This window comes from Spinacia oleracea, chromosome 6, assembly GCF_020520425.1.
Source record: "Spinacia oleracea cultivar Varoflay chromosome 6, BTI_SOV_V1, whole genome shotgun sequence".
Classification (NCBI taxonomy): Eukaryota; Viridiplantae; Streptophyta; class Magnoliopsida; order Caryophyllales; family Amaranthaceae; genus Spinacia; species Spinacia oleracea.
This window is the reverse complement of record NC_079492.1, coordinates 134,613,206-134,628,758: the sequence shown is the minus strand read 5'-3', so window position 1 is coordinate 134,628,758 and position 15,553 is coordinate 134,613,206. Positions and strand designations below refer to the sequence as shown.

The window sequence follows — 15,553 nt, the reverse complement described above, 5'->3', positions numbered from 1 at the left end:
ATCGTCATGTGCTTTCCTTCAAGTGCGGCTCATTTATTAAATTGGCAGCACTTGAGAGCACTAAAAAAAAAGTAAAAGATATATTTTTACAAGTGCGGGTCATTTTAAAAAATTGGCAGCACTTGTCTTTAAGTGCGGGCTTTAAACTCAAATGCGGGTCATTTAAAAATGAGCAGCACAAAATTTTTCTAAAAATAGAGCCCACAATAGATTTCCCCCAAAAAGAAAGTGGTACTTTTTTTTCATTTTCCCGCTCCTCTTCCTTCCCCTTCTCTGCTTTTACTTCTGCCATCGCCATCTTCTTCCACCGCCGTCGCCGCTTCTTCCACCGTCGTCGCTGCTTCCACCGCCGCCTTTGCTTCTTCCATCGCCGCCTCTGCTTCTAAAGAATGTAGTGTCGAGGTTAGTCCATCTTGAGTCGCCGCCATCCACCCACACAACCAGCTGCTTCGAGTTTCCCTAATTTGAAGAAATCGTTCAACGATTCTGCTTAATTCAAGTTTCCCAGGTAATTACACTTTCTCTATGTGATTCAATTTTCATTTTAGTTTAATTTCGATTTAAAATCACGTTCATTTGGTTGAATCACTCTTGAGTTGATTGGTTAGATGCAAATAACTTTCTGAACTTGATTTCATGGTTCATAGTTCATATACTGATAGTTCAGTTAATGTTCTTTCCATTTTATTTGATTCTTTTGTCCCGAATGATGGATTTTCATGTTTATCTGTATCGGCTATACTTTTTAACCTAATTTGGTCGTTTAACTTTCCAGATTTCATGCTTGATTTTAATTTTAATTACCGATTTCCGAAGTTCAGTTGCTCAACACTTGTTAAGAATCTCAATTTCTCTGATTTTGATTCTAATTTTAATTAGTGATTTTGATTTTGTGGGTTTTGAATTAAATGGGTAATTTACGGGTTGATATTGGTGAATATATAGTAAATTCAGGTGTGATTCAGGTCCCTAAAAATCGTATCCTTTCTGGTGTCTAGTCTGTGACATTACATGATGAAGGAAATTGAATAGTGTCTGCTTAATTTAAATTAGGTGTTGGATGCTCTTGAAAATCTTCATGCTGCTGATGTTGACCAAAAGCTTCATGATGCTGCTGATGGGATGGGATGCTTCATGATACAAAAATCAATTTTCTGGCAAAGAGGTAAGTACAACGACTTATAGTGGCTCTAGATGGCCTCTGCACCCTCATGGAGTCATGGTTATTAAACTATGAAAGCTGGTTATAATTTCCTTAAAGGCTTAAAGAGTCTGGACTTAAAGGTTCCAATCATGGCTTAATTAGTTAGCTTGTTAAGCTGGGAAGTGTTTCCTTGATGCAAAGATTTAAAGGTTATATTATGGGAAGTGCCTTTTCTATGGCTATCCAGTATCCACCTGAGACACTCTTTCATTTATTTTTTAAACGTTGTTTAAGTAAAAGTAACTTTTTGCTACTATCAAAAACCGGTTGCAGGTGCGTTTTCTCAGTCATGACTTGCATCAGTTTTGGAATTGGGCTAACAAAACAGATGGTAAGTGCCGAAGATTAAACCCAAGGTCATATTTGCTGCAGTTTCTTCTTGCGTATTATCTGAATTGGAAAAGTAGGAATTAAACATTCTGGAATTCCAAAATGCCACAGTGCATGTGTTTCTGTTTAGTTTGGATCAAGTTATTAAAAGGGTGAATCAACTTATGCCTGGGAAACATTCTGTTTGCAATAATTAGTGGCTTACCGTAAAGTTTAGCTCGCGTAGACAGTTTCATGTGTTGTGAGTTGATTTTCTCTCAAGTTGTTTAGGTTGTGAGTGTCTTGTCTTGTTCTGTTTCGGTGGCTTGTTGGATGTCGTTGCTGGAGAGTTTATTATATTGTACTACTAGTTACGCTTTCCTCAGAAAGGCGGCTTTGTTTTCATCCCTTGCTGCTTACTTTGTAACTAGTTAGAGACCGTCCCTCCTGTTAAGGCTCTTCCCCCATAAAGTGGTTTTTTGTCAGGCAGGCCTTTCCTCTTATAGGTTTCACTGATAAAAAAAAACATCTGTTATCCAAAACAATTTATAGTCGTTGCTAATACTTCCTTTTGCTGTTTAAAAAACCCTGCAGGCATTGAGACTAATGAGTGTCTCGAAAACAATGGTGGATGCCGGCAGGGCACACAAGCCAACATCACAACCTACAAGGTATTAAGTTTTCTCAGGTGTTGGCTCTACTTTCCATTTGTTCCGAAGCTCTCTTTTTACAAAAATGAACATGTAAAGGGTTTAAAGTACTTATTTATGTTTATTAGTTGAATGGTTGGACAGAAATATGCCATTTTAGTCGGAATATGATCACCTATAACGATCAAACAAGTCTTATATGTGCATACCTTGACCAAAATTGGTGACTATAAGTCTTAGGAGCATAAAACGAAGTATATTAAACATCTAAGGGGTTTAAAATACTTATTTAGATTCATTGGCTGAAAGTTGGAACCGAAATAAGCCATTGTAGTCAAAATGTGGCCTATAATGATTAAACGAGGTTTAAATGTGCATAACTTGACCAAAGTAGGTGAGAATAAGTATTTTAAACATAAACTAAGTATGTTAAAAATGTAAAGGGTTTAAATACTTATTTAAGTTCTTCAGTTTAAAGTTTGGGAGCGAAATAAGCCATTTTACCTATAATGATCAAACGAGCCTTATATGTGCATAACTTGACCAAAGTAGGTGAGAATGAGTCTTAGAAACATTAAAATAAATAAATTAAATATGTAAAGGGTTTAAAATACTCATTTATGTTCATTAGTTGAAAATTGGAACCGAAATAAGCCATTTTAGTCAAAATGTGACCTATAATGATCAAACAAGCCTTAAATGTGCATACCTTGACCAAAATGGGTGACAATGAGTCTTTGAAATATAAATCTAAGTGTATTAAACATGTAAAGACCTTAAAATACTCATTTAGGTTCATTAGTTGAAATTTGAGACCAAAATAAGGCATTTTAGTCAAAATGTGACCTATAATTATCAAACGAGCCTTAAATGTGTATAACTTGACCAAAGTGAGTGATAATTAGTCTTTGAAAAATAAAGTTAAGTGTATTAAACATATAAAGAATTTAAAATACTCATTTAGGTTCACTAGTTGAAAGTTGGGACCGAAATAAGCTATTTTAGTCAAAATATGACCTATAATGATCAAACGGGCCTTAAATGTGTATAACTTGACCAAAGTAGGCGATAATTATTCTTTGAAACATTAAAACAAGTCTAATGAACATGTAAAGAGTGTAAAATACTTATTTAAATATATTAGTTGAAAGTTGGGAGCGAAATAAGCCATTGTAGTCAAAATGTGACCGATAACGAACTAACGAGGCTTATATGCGCATAACTTGACCAAAATAGGTGATAATGAGTCTTTGAAACTTAAAATTAAGTGTATTAAACTTGTAAAGGGTTTAAAATATTTATTGAAGTTCATTAGTTGAAAGTTGGGGCCGAAATTAGCCATTTTAGTCAAAATATGACCGATAATGAACTAACGAGACTTAAATGTGCATAACTTCACCAAAATGGGTGAGAATGAGTATTTGAAACATAATGACTCTTTAAAAAATAAAGTTAAGTGTATTAAACTTGTAAAGGGTTAAAATAGTCATTTAAGTTCATTAGTTGAAAGTTGGGATCGAAATAACCCATTTTAGTGAAAATTTGACCTATAATGATCAAACGAGTCTTATATGTGCATAAATTGACCAAAGTAGGTGAAAATGAATCTTTTAAACATAAATCTAAGTGTATTAAACTTGTAAAGGGTTTAAAATATTTATTAAAGTTCATTAATTGAAAGTTGGGACCGAAATAACTCATTTTAGTCAAAATGTGACCGATAATGAACTAACGAGGCTTAAATGTGCATAACTTTACCAAAATGGGTGAGAATGAGTCTTTGAAACATAAAACTAAGTGTTTCAAACATGGAAAAACTTTAAAATACTCATATAAGTTCATTAGTTCAAAGTTGGGACCGAAATTAGCCATTTTAGTCAAAATGTGACCGATAATGATCTAACGAGGCTTAAATGTGCATAACTTCACCAAAATGGGTGAGAATGAGTCTTTGAAACATAAACTAAGTGTATTAAACATGGAAAGACTTTAAAATACTCATTTAAGTTCATTAGTTGAAAGTTAGGACCGAAATTAGCCATTTTAGTCAAAATGTTACCGATAATGAACTAACGAGGCTTAAATGTGCATAATTTCACCAAAATGGGTGAGAATGAGTCGTTGAAACATAAAACCAAGTTTATTATACATGGAAGGACTTTAAAATATTCATTTAAGTTCATTAGACGAAAGTTGGGACCGAAATTAACCAATTTTATTATTATACGGTTCATTATTTCTTTGTTATGAACAAATTAAGTCTTAATTTATTGTACGATTCAATATTTATTATGTAAATAAAGTGTATATATATTTTTTGATGGTCGATCTTTTTAAGGTATTCAATATTCCGAGGGAGCGGTCTTTCACCTTTGAGGAGATAGATGAAGTTCGAGAAATGTTGGCAAACTTCATTACCAGTGATTGTCTTTGATATTTTCTTGTGCTGAATCTTAAATTATGGATGCTAGCTAGTTTTTCATATGATTGTAATGTAATCGACTTTTATATTTAAAATTATATACTATTTAATTTAACGGTTTTTTCATGAAATGCCCCTGAGGTTTTAAAAAACGCACCAAATACCCTCGCCTGTTTCGATTCACATAATATACCCCTATTTATCTGTACTGTTCATGTCATGCCCCTGTTAGCTAACGCCGTTAGTCTGCCGTTAGTGGTGTTTTACTTATTTGCCCTTAATTTTGGTTTAGCGCCATTGACTTCCTTCACTTTCACAGAAAGACCAAAAAAAAAAAAAACTGTTCACATTTTTCTCTTTCTCTCTCCTCTCCCCTGTTCTTCTTCAAGCTCTAATCCTACTCAAACCCTAGAAATTCTGGGTAGATCTTCAATATTTTTGTGAATTTTGCTGCGCACCTTAAAGGCGAGTTCGTGGGTTGTGATTTTGCTTCAATCGCGACAAAAAAGGGAGAAACTTGAGGCGATTTCCAGTTGAGTTAGTGTTGAAGAGGAAACGGGAATTTAAAGTTGGTTAGTCTACTTCCAGGTAATAATCTCTTCTCCTCTGTTTAATTTTGCTGGTAAACTTGTTTTTTTTTCACGAAATCGATTAGGGTTAGGGTTTGTGAAATTGTCAGTTTTTTTTTTTAAAATTGCGCAACTTTCTTGTTGGTTATTGGTCAATTGTGGTTGTTGGAATGAAAATTGATGTTAGTTTCATTATTTTTTCCCTTTAGGATGAGTGCTATTTGGTTGTTACTACGTTATGGGTCACATAGTTTTGATATTAGAGTGGGAGACATGGAAAAATATCGTTTGTTGAAGTTGTTTCTTGATATCTTTGAGGAATCAGTTAAGCAAGAATGTTTTTTTGCCTAGTACCTTTAGCTTGTATGTTGAGGGTCCTTGTGGTAAGGTTGAATTGAATGATGATAAGACTTTAAGGCTTCTGTGGGGATGGAATTGGGGTAAAGACACTGCTGAAATTTGGGTTGAGGGAACAGATAAACCAGGATTGGTGTTTAGGAATGCTGTTGCAACAATTGAGAATCATAGAAAGGAAAAAGAGAGACAACTTAAGGAGAGACAAGAGGAACTGTTGAGGGCTCAAAGAGAGGAGGAAGAGGCAATGAGGAAACAACAGGAAAGGGAGGACATTTTGAGGGAAATACAGGAACAAATGGAGTACACTGTGGCTATGGAGGTCCCTGTTGTTGATTGTGAGGACATGAAGGTTGAGTATGTGAGAGTCATTAGCAAAGATGATGCTGATGAGGTGTTTCCAGGTTGCTCTCAACCAAAACAAACACAAGAATCCCCAAAGAAACAACCCACCCCACCCAAACACACAAATCATGTTGCTTCTAAGTCAAAAGGCAAGGATAAGCCTGCTTCTAAGAAACTAACCCCCAAAAGGAGGGCATCAGCTAAACAACCCACCCCACAGAAACAACCCACCCCACCTAAACAACCCACCAAACAACCTACACCACCACCCCCACCACCCCCACCACAGAAAGAACCCACCCAACCAAAACAACAACAACACACACCACCACCAGAACATCCCACCTCTCCACCACAACAACAACAACACACACCACCACCAGAACATCCCACCTCTCCACCACAACATCACACCCCTCCACCACCACCACAAAATCCCACTCCACCACAGAACAACCAAACTGATGAGCCTAACAATCAAGCACCACCTGATCAAGCTCAGCCAGTGAAAAAGAAGGGGGGCAGAGTTAGACCTGAGGGGTTTAGGGTTAACAAAGTCACTGCTAAGAAGGCTGGAACTTGGGTTTCCAAGGGAAAGGGAAAAGGGAGAAAGGGTACAGGAAGGTCTAAGACACCAGGGGTTTTTGCTGATGTTGGTGAGATATGTTCAGAAGAGGAGAGTGAGGATTCTGATTATGAGGAATCAGATTCTGAACAAGAGGATGTTCTGAATGATTGGATTGATTCTGATGTTGATGATGAGGTGATTCCTGATGATATTCCTGATTTGGGGTTTGAGGATTGTCTAAATGGTTCCTCAAAGATGGATAAGGCCTATAAAAATGGCAAAATATGGACTGATCAACCATATGGGTCCATTAAGTTAGAACCCTGGTTGATCTTTCATGATAAGGCCACATTTCTTGAAGTGTTGAGAAGTTACTGCATACAGGAGGGGTTTGGGCTTAGTGTTGAGAGGGCTGATAATAGGAGGTACACAGCAGTGTGTGCAGTGGAGTCATGTGACTGGAGGATACATGCCAGTAGGTTGTTTGACAATGTTAGCTGGGCCATTAAGGTGATCAGTGGGTCCCACAGAACTTGTGGGAGGCTTGAGGAGAATCCAGTAGTGACCTCTGAGTGGTTGTGTAAGCATATGTTGGGGGAAATAGAGGCAAATCCAGAGATTCCAGTGGAGACGTTGAGGAGGTATGCACAGGAGAAGTTTCAGTTGAGGGTGAAAAAGAGGCTATTGTACAAGGTCAGGAGTATGGCAAAGGGAAAGCTGCATGGTGGTTGGGCTGAAGCATATGAGCTGTTGCCTAGATATACTGAGAGTTGTGACAGTTGGAGCTACTTCATGAGATGTTTGAGGCAAATGTTTGAGCAGGAGGGTTGCAACAGAGATGATTGGACCTTCATCAGTGATAGGATGAAGGTATGTGTACTGATCTGATATTTACTCTTTTCTGATCTTTACTTTTTCTTATGTTTATGTTTCTATATTAATGAACCTGTTTTTGTTGTTTGCTGATGTGTAGGGTGTTGAGTTGGCAGTTAGAGAAACTTTTCCTAGAGCAATTAGGAGAGTTTGCTGCCAACACCTATACATGAATTGTAAGAACAATGGCTTCAGTGGATCTGCATTCCACAAGCTATTTTGGATAGCTGCTAATGCATACAATGAGTATGTGTTTGGTAAGGCCATGGAAAAGATCAGTGAGTACAATGCAAATGCCACTGCATACTTGAACAGCTGCATTGAGCAGTGGTCTAGGCATAAGTTTGACTCTACTGTTTGTTGTGATCACAACACAACAAACTTTGTGGAGTCATTCAATGCATGCACAAAGCCCTTCAGAGACATGCCTGTCTTCTCATTATTGGAAGGTATAACTCTTCTAATCATATTCATGCATAATATTACCCCTGAACTTGTTGTTTGTTGTTTAATCATATTCATGCATAATATACCCCTGAACTTGTTGTTTGTTGGTTAATGTCTGGTGTACAGCAATCAGAAGTTGGTGTATGCAGAGGGTGGGGGCTAGATTTGACAAGGCAGTTGACATGGAGGAAGGTCAGCTCACTGCATATGCATTGAAAGAGTTAGAGGAGAGGACAGCTGAGTCCAGGTTATGTTATGCCACAGCATGTGGAGGGGGTGAATTTGAGGTTAGGGATGGACATGTCAACTTCCCAATTAGGCTTGCAACAAGAAGTTGTGCCTGTGGGAAGTGGCAGATCTGTGGAATCCCCTGCAAGCATGCACTGAGGGTCATATATGACCAAAGGATGAACCCCCATGATTTCATATCCCCATGGTTCAAGGCTGCTGCATACAAGCTAACCTATGCAGAACATATTCATCCTATGGCAGATCCATCTCAGTGGCCTGACTTTGGCCTTCCTTCCATTCAGCCTCCAACCATCAAAAGACCATCTGGCAGACCTGCTAAGAAGAGAAAGAGAGGGGCAAATGAACCAAAGAAAGGGAAAAGGAACACAAATGTGAAATGTGGAAAGTGTAGAGAGTTTGGTCACAACTCAAGAACATGCAAGAGTGGAGGAACAAGTGCCACTGGACCAAGTACTTCAAAGAGTGGTGCAGCAGGAGCAAGTACATCAAATGGGGGACCAAACACAAGGAAGAGGTCAAAGGCAGCTGCATAGTCACCTCAGTTGGCTATATTTTGTGAATTGTAGTGCACAAAGCTAAACTAACTTAGTCAAATCAGTTTAGTTAGAATCAGTTTTTGGAAACAGTTGTGCAGAGATCATTTTTTGGAAACAGTGAAATGCTTAGAACACCTCTTTTTGTGCAGTTCAGTGGTGTTTGTCCACTTAAAGTTCAGTTTATGTAAAGCTTATTTGCTTGAACAAGTATTTATGGAACAAAGTCTCTTTATTTCATGAAATTTGTTACAACTTTACTTCATTGCTATCCAAATCAGAAATGCAAACATTAATACACCAATTTTTATTGCAAAATTGATTTGCTGTTTCTGTTGTTTGATCTTCTTCTTCAATAGCTTCAACTCTTCATGCATTCCCCTGCTCTGTTCTTGCATTCCCCAGCTTTGTTCTTGCATTCCCCTGTTTTCATCATCTCTGTTTCCCTTGCTCTGAACTTCATCACTTGTGTGCTCAAGAAAACCTTTGCACCATTTGAAATTATCACAAGGATCACACTTGTAGTAAAGCTTTTGCGGATTTTTTTCCGTTTCCGAGCTCCTAATTGCAAATCTTCTCCCGCAATAGCAATTTTTATTAGGAACTCTAATGTATGCTAAATTTGGGATGGAAGAAGATTCGATTTTTGAATGAGAGCTCATGGCTAATTTGGAGAGGGGAAAGTATGCAAGTGAGGTGAACACTAGTAGCATTTATATGCAGCAAGAACATAACGGCTATATTTTGCTTCCTAGGTTTAAAAACTAGCCGTTAAATTCAAATTCCTGCAATTTGGGTATCTAGTGCAACTTAATTTTAAAATAGGTGTATATTATGCATTAAGTTTATAAAAAGGGGTATACTGTGAATTATAAACACGACTTAACGGAGGACTAACGGAAGGTCAGTTAAGGGGTATTTGGTGCAAACTTGGAAAAAAATAGGGGTATATTATGTGAATCGAAACAGGCGAGGGTATTTGGTGCGTTTTTTAAAACCTCAGGGGCATTTCATGAAAAAACCGTTAATTTAATTATCTATATAATTGGATACTTTTTATATGACATATAGAGGTTAATTAGTGGCGTGGTCCGATTGTAATATGTAGTAGGGAAATCAGTTATACAACAAATCTAGATCAAGTGCGGCTCATTTATAGGCCAAGTATGGCTCATTTTTATGCTTGTGCTGCCCATTTCTATGTCAAGTGCGGGCTCATTTTCAAATTTGGCAGCACAAAATCTTTCAAGTGCGGGCTCATTTTCAATATTGGCAGCACCAAATATGTCAAGTGCGGGCTCATTTTCAAGCACCAAATATATTAAGTGTGGGCTCATATTCTAAAATTGGTAGCACAAAATATGTCAAGTGCGGGCTCATTTTACAAATTGACAGCACTGGAAACATCAAGTGCTGCCAATATTTTGGCAGCACTTGAGAAACATCAAGTGTGGGCAGGCCATGTGCTGCACATGTAAAAGCCCGCACTAAACCCCTTAAAATGAGCCCGCACTTGAGGTTTTTTTCCTCTAGTGTTGTCTGAGTTTGAATATTGAATTTTGTACAATAGAGAAAGCAAAGAAAGAAGCAACGAGAGCGGGGGTTAGATCATCGCCGTCAGTTCCAACCTCGGTGGTTGGTTTTGTTATTTCAATTCTCCATCCTACACCGATTTAATTGATCTTTTTATGCCGCTATTTGGGTGGAGCACCATCGCCTCCCTCTTGTCCTCCCTCTACTCTACTAGGTGGCGCCGGAAACTGGTGAAGTGGGTTGTTGGTGTTTCGTTGCTTTGTCGTTGCTCAATCTAGCCAAGGCTCCGTCGGTGTTGTTATTGTTTTTTGTCATTGTTGGTTCTCTGCCTCCGATGGCTGCTCCTCTTCCTCTATCTTATACTATTTGTTGGTTTCACAGGTGTTCAAACATAGGGCTAAACCGTAATTGTAGTGTGTAAGGTTAAATCCATTAAAACATTGTTCTTAAGAGAATTGTGATTTTTTCAAAGAAGGATTTTAGGGGCAAAGCCGTCCATTCACTGTTCCAAAGATGGTGTTCTTGCTTTTATAGGGGCAAAGCAGTCATTTCACTATTCCAAAGATGGTGTTCTTGCTTTTATAAGCTCACATATTTTCATGTTCAACTCTGAATTATTTTAAGTTTTGTGGTAACCTTTTTCATGATAAGATACTTGTTAAAACTTGAAAAAAATATCTTTAATATCTTTCTGTGCAAACATGATAAATTAAAACTTTTTTAAACTACGATTTATTTGGTTAACTTAATTAAAAAAAAAGAACGACATTACTTTTTTATGTGGGATGATCGACAAAGACATCAACTTAATTAAATGAAAGTTATAAGATCCAATGAATTCTCATTTAAATGAAACTCAGGGCTTGATTATTAAATCAAGATCAATTTTAGTTGGAATTCAAAATTATATAAAAACGAGCATGTTTGCGGATAAAGCTCAAATAATTCAAATACTTAACGACCAAGAGTTCTGAAATCTCGTTTGAGTTCGAACTAGCTTGAATAGAAATAACTCTTATCAAGATTTGTTCGAACATGCCAAAGTTTGGCCCCTGAAATAACTTTGATACGCTTTAATGAGTTCATAAAAATTTGATTAAGTTCAGATAAGTTACAATAAGGTGAATAAAACTTACCGTTGTACACACAAGCTTACAAATCATTTCGTATAAATTTGTAACCTATCATACATCTAAGTGGAATTAATGAATATTTATGGAAAACATGAGTTGGCACGAATATTGTTCACCGAACTAGTTTGATTTGTATCCTACCCGATTCTTAAATATGATTATTTTCAAATTTTATATTAGATTCAAAAAATCCAAACAGAAAATAAATATTTGGATACTTTGATTTGAATCTTTAAATATCCAATGTAGGGTAATTTTAAATCCCTTTTAAGTATTTTTCCATTTTTTATTGACGGGCAAGCCAATTATAGATTATCACTAGTATAGTACCCGTGCGATGCACGGTTTATGATCTAAAGATTAATTTTGCATGAAATCTAAACTATAGCTATATAAAATTGTATTCTAAATAGATCTTATAGATTTTTTTTCTAATTAAAATCCAAATCTATCACACTTTGAAGCAAATTTGTGAGAGACCCTCCTATTTCACACAAGATTATTTTGACCCCCGTTCATCACCATGTCAAACATAAAGTTATTTTCATCCACCTTTACTTTGATAATCATACCATCTAATAATGGATATACCATATATCCATTACGCGATCAATTAATACCTATCCACACCATCTACTTTATTTAGGTAGAGATGACTCTGAAGCAGGGCGCGTGCGGAAGATGGTCTTTCCACTTCCATATCCGTTTAAAAATGTCATCTCCATCCTCGCTACCCAGGTTAGTATATGGTACTCGTACTCATCCTCATCCCAATCACCGCCTCGCGGGGTATAAAATAAAAGTCATCCCCGCTCCTTCACCACCCAGATACCCCCCCTAAACTCACCCCTTGATCCAACAAATTTATTTAATTTGGTAGGAGATTTTTGAATTTTACTACACTGTTCTTTTCTATAATTTAATCTGGTTGTCTGATTCGAGTGATTGAGTAAATAAATAGAATTTATAATATGCAAGTATAGTGAAAAGATGTAGATATAATCATAATCAATCAGATGAAGATAAGCTAGACATGTGGTTCCAGACTAAGGCTCTGTTTGGTTCACCTTATTTCCATTTATTTTTAAAATGAAAATAAGTTCAAATAAGTTCACCTAAATTCAGATAAGATAAGTTCAGGAAAAATAAGGGTTGTCATAATTATAATTTATAAATAAGATAAGTTCTAAAAAGTTTAGGTAAGTTCATATAAGATAAGTTCATTAAAAGAAATAAAAATCAGGTGAATAGAACGTAGTACCCCCTAAAATCCATCATCGCTTGACAGATACATTTTTATCCCCATAGACACACGATTCACGTATCAAAATGTTAATTTTGTACAATTTTTTTTATATATAAGTGATATTGTATTCGTTACATTAATCTGTTATTCTAATTTAAAAAAAATATTATCAACAATAACTTAACAAACTCATAATACAGAGTGTGTTATTTAAGTAATTTTATATCAAATATGTTCAATGATTCATCTTAAACACCATCTTTTTATTCTATGCTAATCCTTACACTTTTGAGCATATACTTGTTGACATTAATTCGTTATTTAAAAATAATTCTTAAACTACTCCCTCCGTCCACAATTTAAAGTGTTCACATATCATGACACATAATTTTAGTATAAGTTTTGAAGTGTGGTTATCGAATATTTTTTTATTGAGAAAGTAGGTAGAATGAAAGGTGAATTTTCTTTAATTGAATGAGAATGAGTATGTGACCTTAGGTTTTAGTAGTGGGAAAAAAGAAGTAAATATTATAATCGTTGGCCCTTTCCAAAAATACTAACTTCCCAAACTAAATTGGGTTTCATGACTATAATGCATATATGATTTTAAATCATAGTCCACCAATTAATTGTAGAATTTGGTTTTGGTCATATTTTTCATAGTATTTGATGAAGCACATACCAAGTATAATTAGTTAGTCATATTTTAATTTCACCAATATTATTATCTATGAAACTGCATATTTAAATAGTTCAAAATGCTATCAATTTTTCTTGTAATATTTAAATATTTTTCTGTTTATTACCATACTCATGTATTACTTTTGAAAAAGATTTTTTTGAAAGAATATATTACAAAGTTTTTTTTTTTTGTTTAGAAATATCAAAAGATATACTCCCTTCGTTCTTGATTATTAGTCCCTTTTGGAATCTTGTCACTATTTACAATTGAAGGCAATCTTCTAATTTCTTTCCAATACGTATTTCAAAATATATTCATGTGACATCTTGTTTTGTTCGTATCTTAACAATATCAAATTTTTATATTTCTTTAACGTACGTATTTGAATATATATTTACGTTTAATTATGGAGTTGAAACGGATGAAAAAGTCAAAATGAGACTAATATTTAAGAACGGATGGAGTATATTTTTCATTTAGTATTTATTACTATGTATGATTTGGTATAAAGTATAATTAATCATTTATAGAAATGAGATGATTTTTAGAAATGAGTATATTATTCATATAATCTTAATGCATCATTTAAGTAATTTTGTCATATTATAAGATAAGGAGTACGAAGTAGTATTTATTTTTTTGAATTATCTTTAAAAAAAAATTTGAAGTACTTTTTGGAAAAAAAAAAAAAAAACACAGAGAGCACGATGTGTTAGTTGTAAAAGATAGAGACTTGCTTATTTAATACGATGTATGGAGGTAAATACTTCGTAATATATAGGTTACATTAGCTTTTCTTCTTCTTGTAAGCTATGTATAATTATTCGTAATATATAGGTTACATTAGCTTTTCTTCTTCTTGTAAGCTATGTATAATTATTCAATGTTGTATAATATCACATTTAGTAGTTGTATTTTTTAGGATGAATCTATTTTTTAAAATGTTATATTACGTTCATGATATTATACATTCTTTATTATATTTGGTCATTCTAAACTTGTTTGGGATCATAATTATTTAAGGTTGACAAAATAATACGTAGTAGATCATTATATTAGGAAACTCTTGTTAAGTATGACCAAGTAATATAATTGTTTTATTCTTTCAAATACTCCGCATATGATAAAATGGATTTGTAAAAGATGTTTATTACCTTAAATAATTATTTAATATATATGTAAGTTAAAAAAAATTAAATAATAAACACTGATAGGGACATGTGTCAGCTTTACATCGAGCGCTTTGTGTTTTATTAGAGTATATATAGAAATATATAGATATAGATTAAGTTTGTATTAAGTAATCAGAATTATAATTTTTCCTATAAGAAAAATATACTTTGACTTTACTTGACTGCAATTATCTTTGCTATATACGAAGTATTATAATAAACTTACTTTTATATAGAGAAAGTTAATAAAAAATTCATACTACAAAATATTTTACCCCGTATTATTTTTATATATGTAATCCCATAGAATCATATATTTCAATAATTTTTAAATTAAAAGAGAGGCAAGTTAGAGAGTGACACTTGTCAGCTCCACATTAATTTATTCTCTTTTAGTATAATACTCGGTATATAGTTATAGATAAATGCTAAACGTTGATCGTTGTTTAAAAAACTACACTGAACACGACCTAAGCAAAGTAAAACTCCAACACTCCTTAATATCTCGGGTTTTTGTCTCCACCAGTCCTTAATATCTCGGATTTTGTTTGTTTTTTTTATTGGCAGTGTAGTAATCTATATTATATATAGATAGATAGAATAGATATAGATATAGATATAGATATATATAGATTCACATGATATTCATTATACATATATAGGAAATGCTCTATATTAGTTTGTAAAATATTGATAGGAAAATGCTCCATGTATAGGAAAGACTTATTTTCATTATGTAAAGATTGTGATATGTATATCACGCATTCTCAATACTTACGTTTTGGGTTTTGGACATGAGAATGTGATAATGCTAAATGCACAATTCCTTAAATAAATAATGCCAAATGCTAATGATCTATATAAGGTTTTTTTCTTGTTTTAAAAGGATAATGATATAAGTTAGTAAAAATATTGCTAAATAATGATGAATCTTTTATTTTTTATCTGTTTTTCCATATTAGTTCTTGTTACCAAAAAATACAATAAGTTAAATATGACAAAAAATTATATATTAATTAATTAATTAATATTAAAAGAGAGGCCAATCAATGAGTGACATTTGTCATCACCACATTGATTTCCTCTCTTTTAGTATAATATATAGATAGATAGATTAATTATTAAATTATTTGTCATAGTAAAGAATTAGGTCAAAAGATTGCATTATAATTTTAGACTATTTCCTGTAAACAAGAAACGAGTAATAATAATATAAAAAAGACTCATTTTTTTAACCATTCACATAAAAATCATTAGTAAT

General features: G+C 34.2%; 1 protein-coding gene across 2 annotated transcripts; it reads left to right on the top strand.

Annotated features, from left to right (window-relative positions):
- The first annotated feature begins 179 nt into the window (after positions 1-179).
- On the top strand, positions 180-8,771 carry LOC110798187 (uncharacterized). Of its 2 annotated transcripts, XM_056831729.1 has the most exons (8): positions 181-508; positions 1,054-1,165; positions 1,478-1,535; positions 2,108-2,184; positions 4,502-5,173; positions 5,364-7,291; positions 7,395-7,743; positions 7,868-8,771. In XM_056831729.1, the coding sequence occupies exons 6-8, from the start codon at positions 5,756-5,758 to the stop codon at positions 8,524-8,526; spliced, it is 2,544 nt and encodes an 847-aa protein (XP_056687707.1). In that variant the 5' UTR covers positions 181-508; positions 1,054-1,165; positions 1,478-1,535; positions 2,108-2,184; positions 4,502-5,173; positions 5,364-5,755; the 3' UTR covers positions 8,527-8,771. The 2 variants fall into 2 exon arrangements, with proteins under 2 accessions (XP_056687706.1, XP_056687707.1); XM_056831728.1 differs by having other exon boundaries at positions 180-508; positions 4,502-7,291.
- The last annotated feature ends 6,782 nt before the right edge of the window (positions 8,772-15,553 follow it).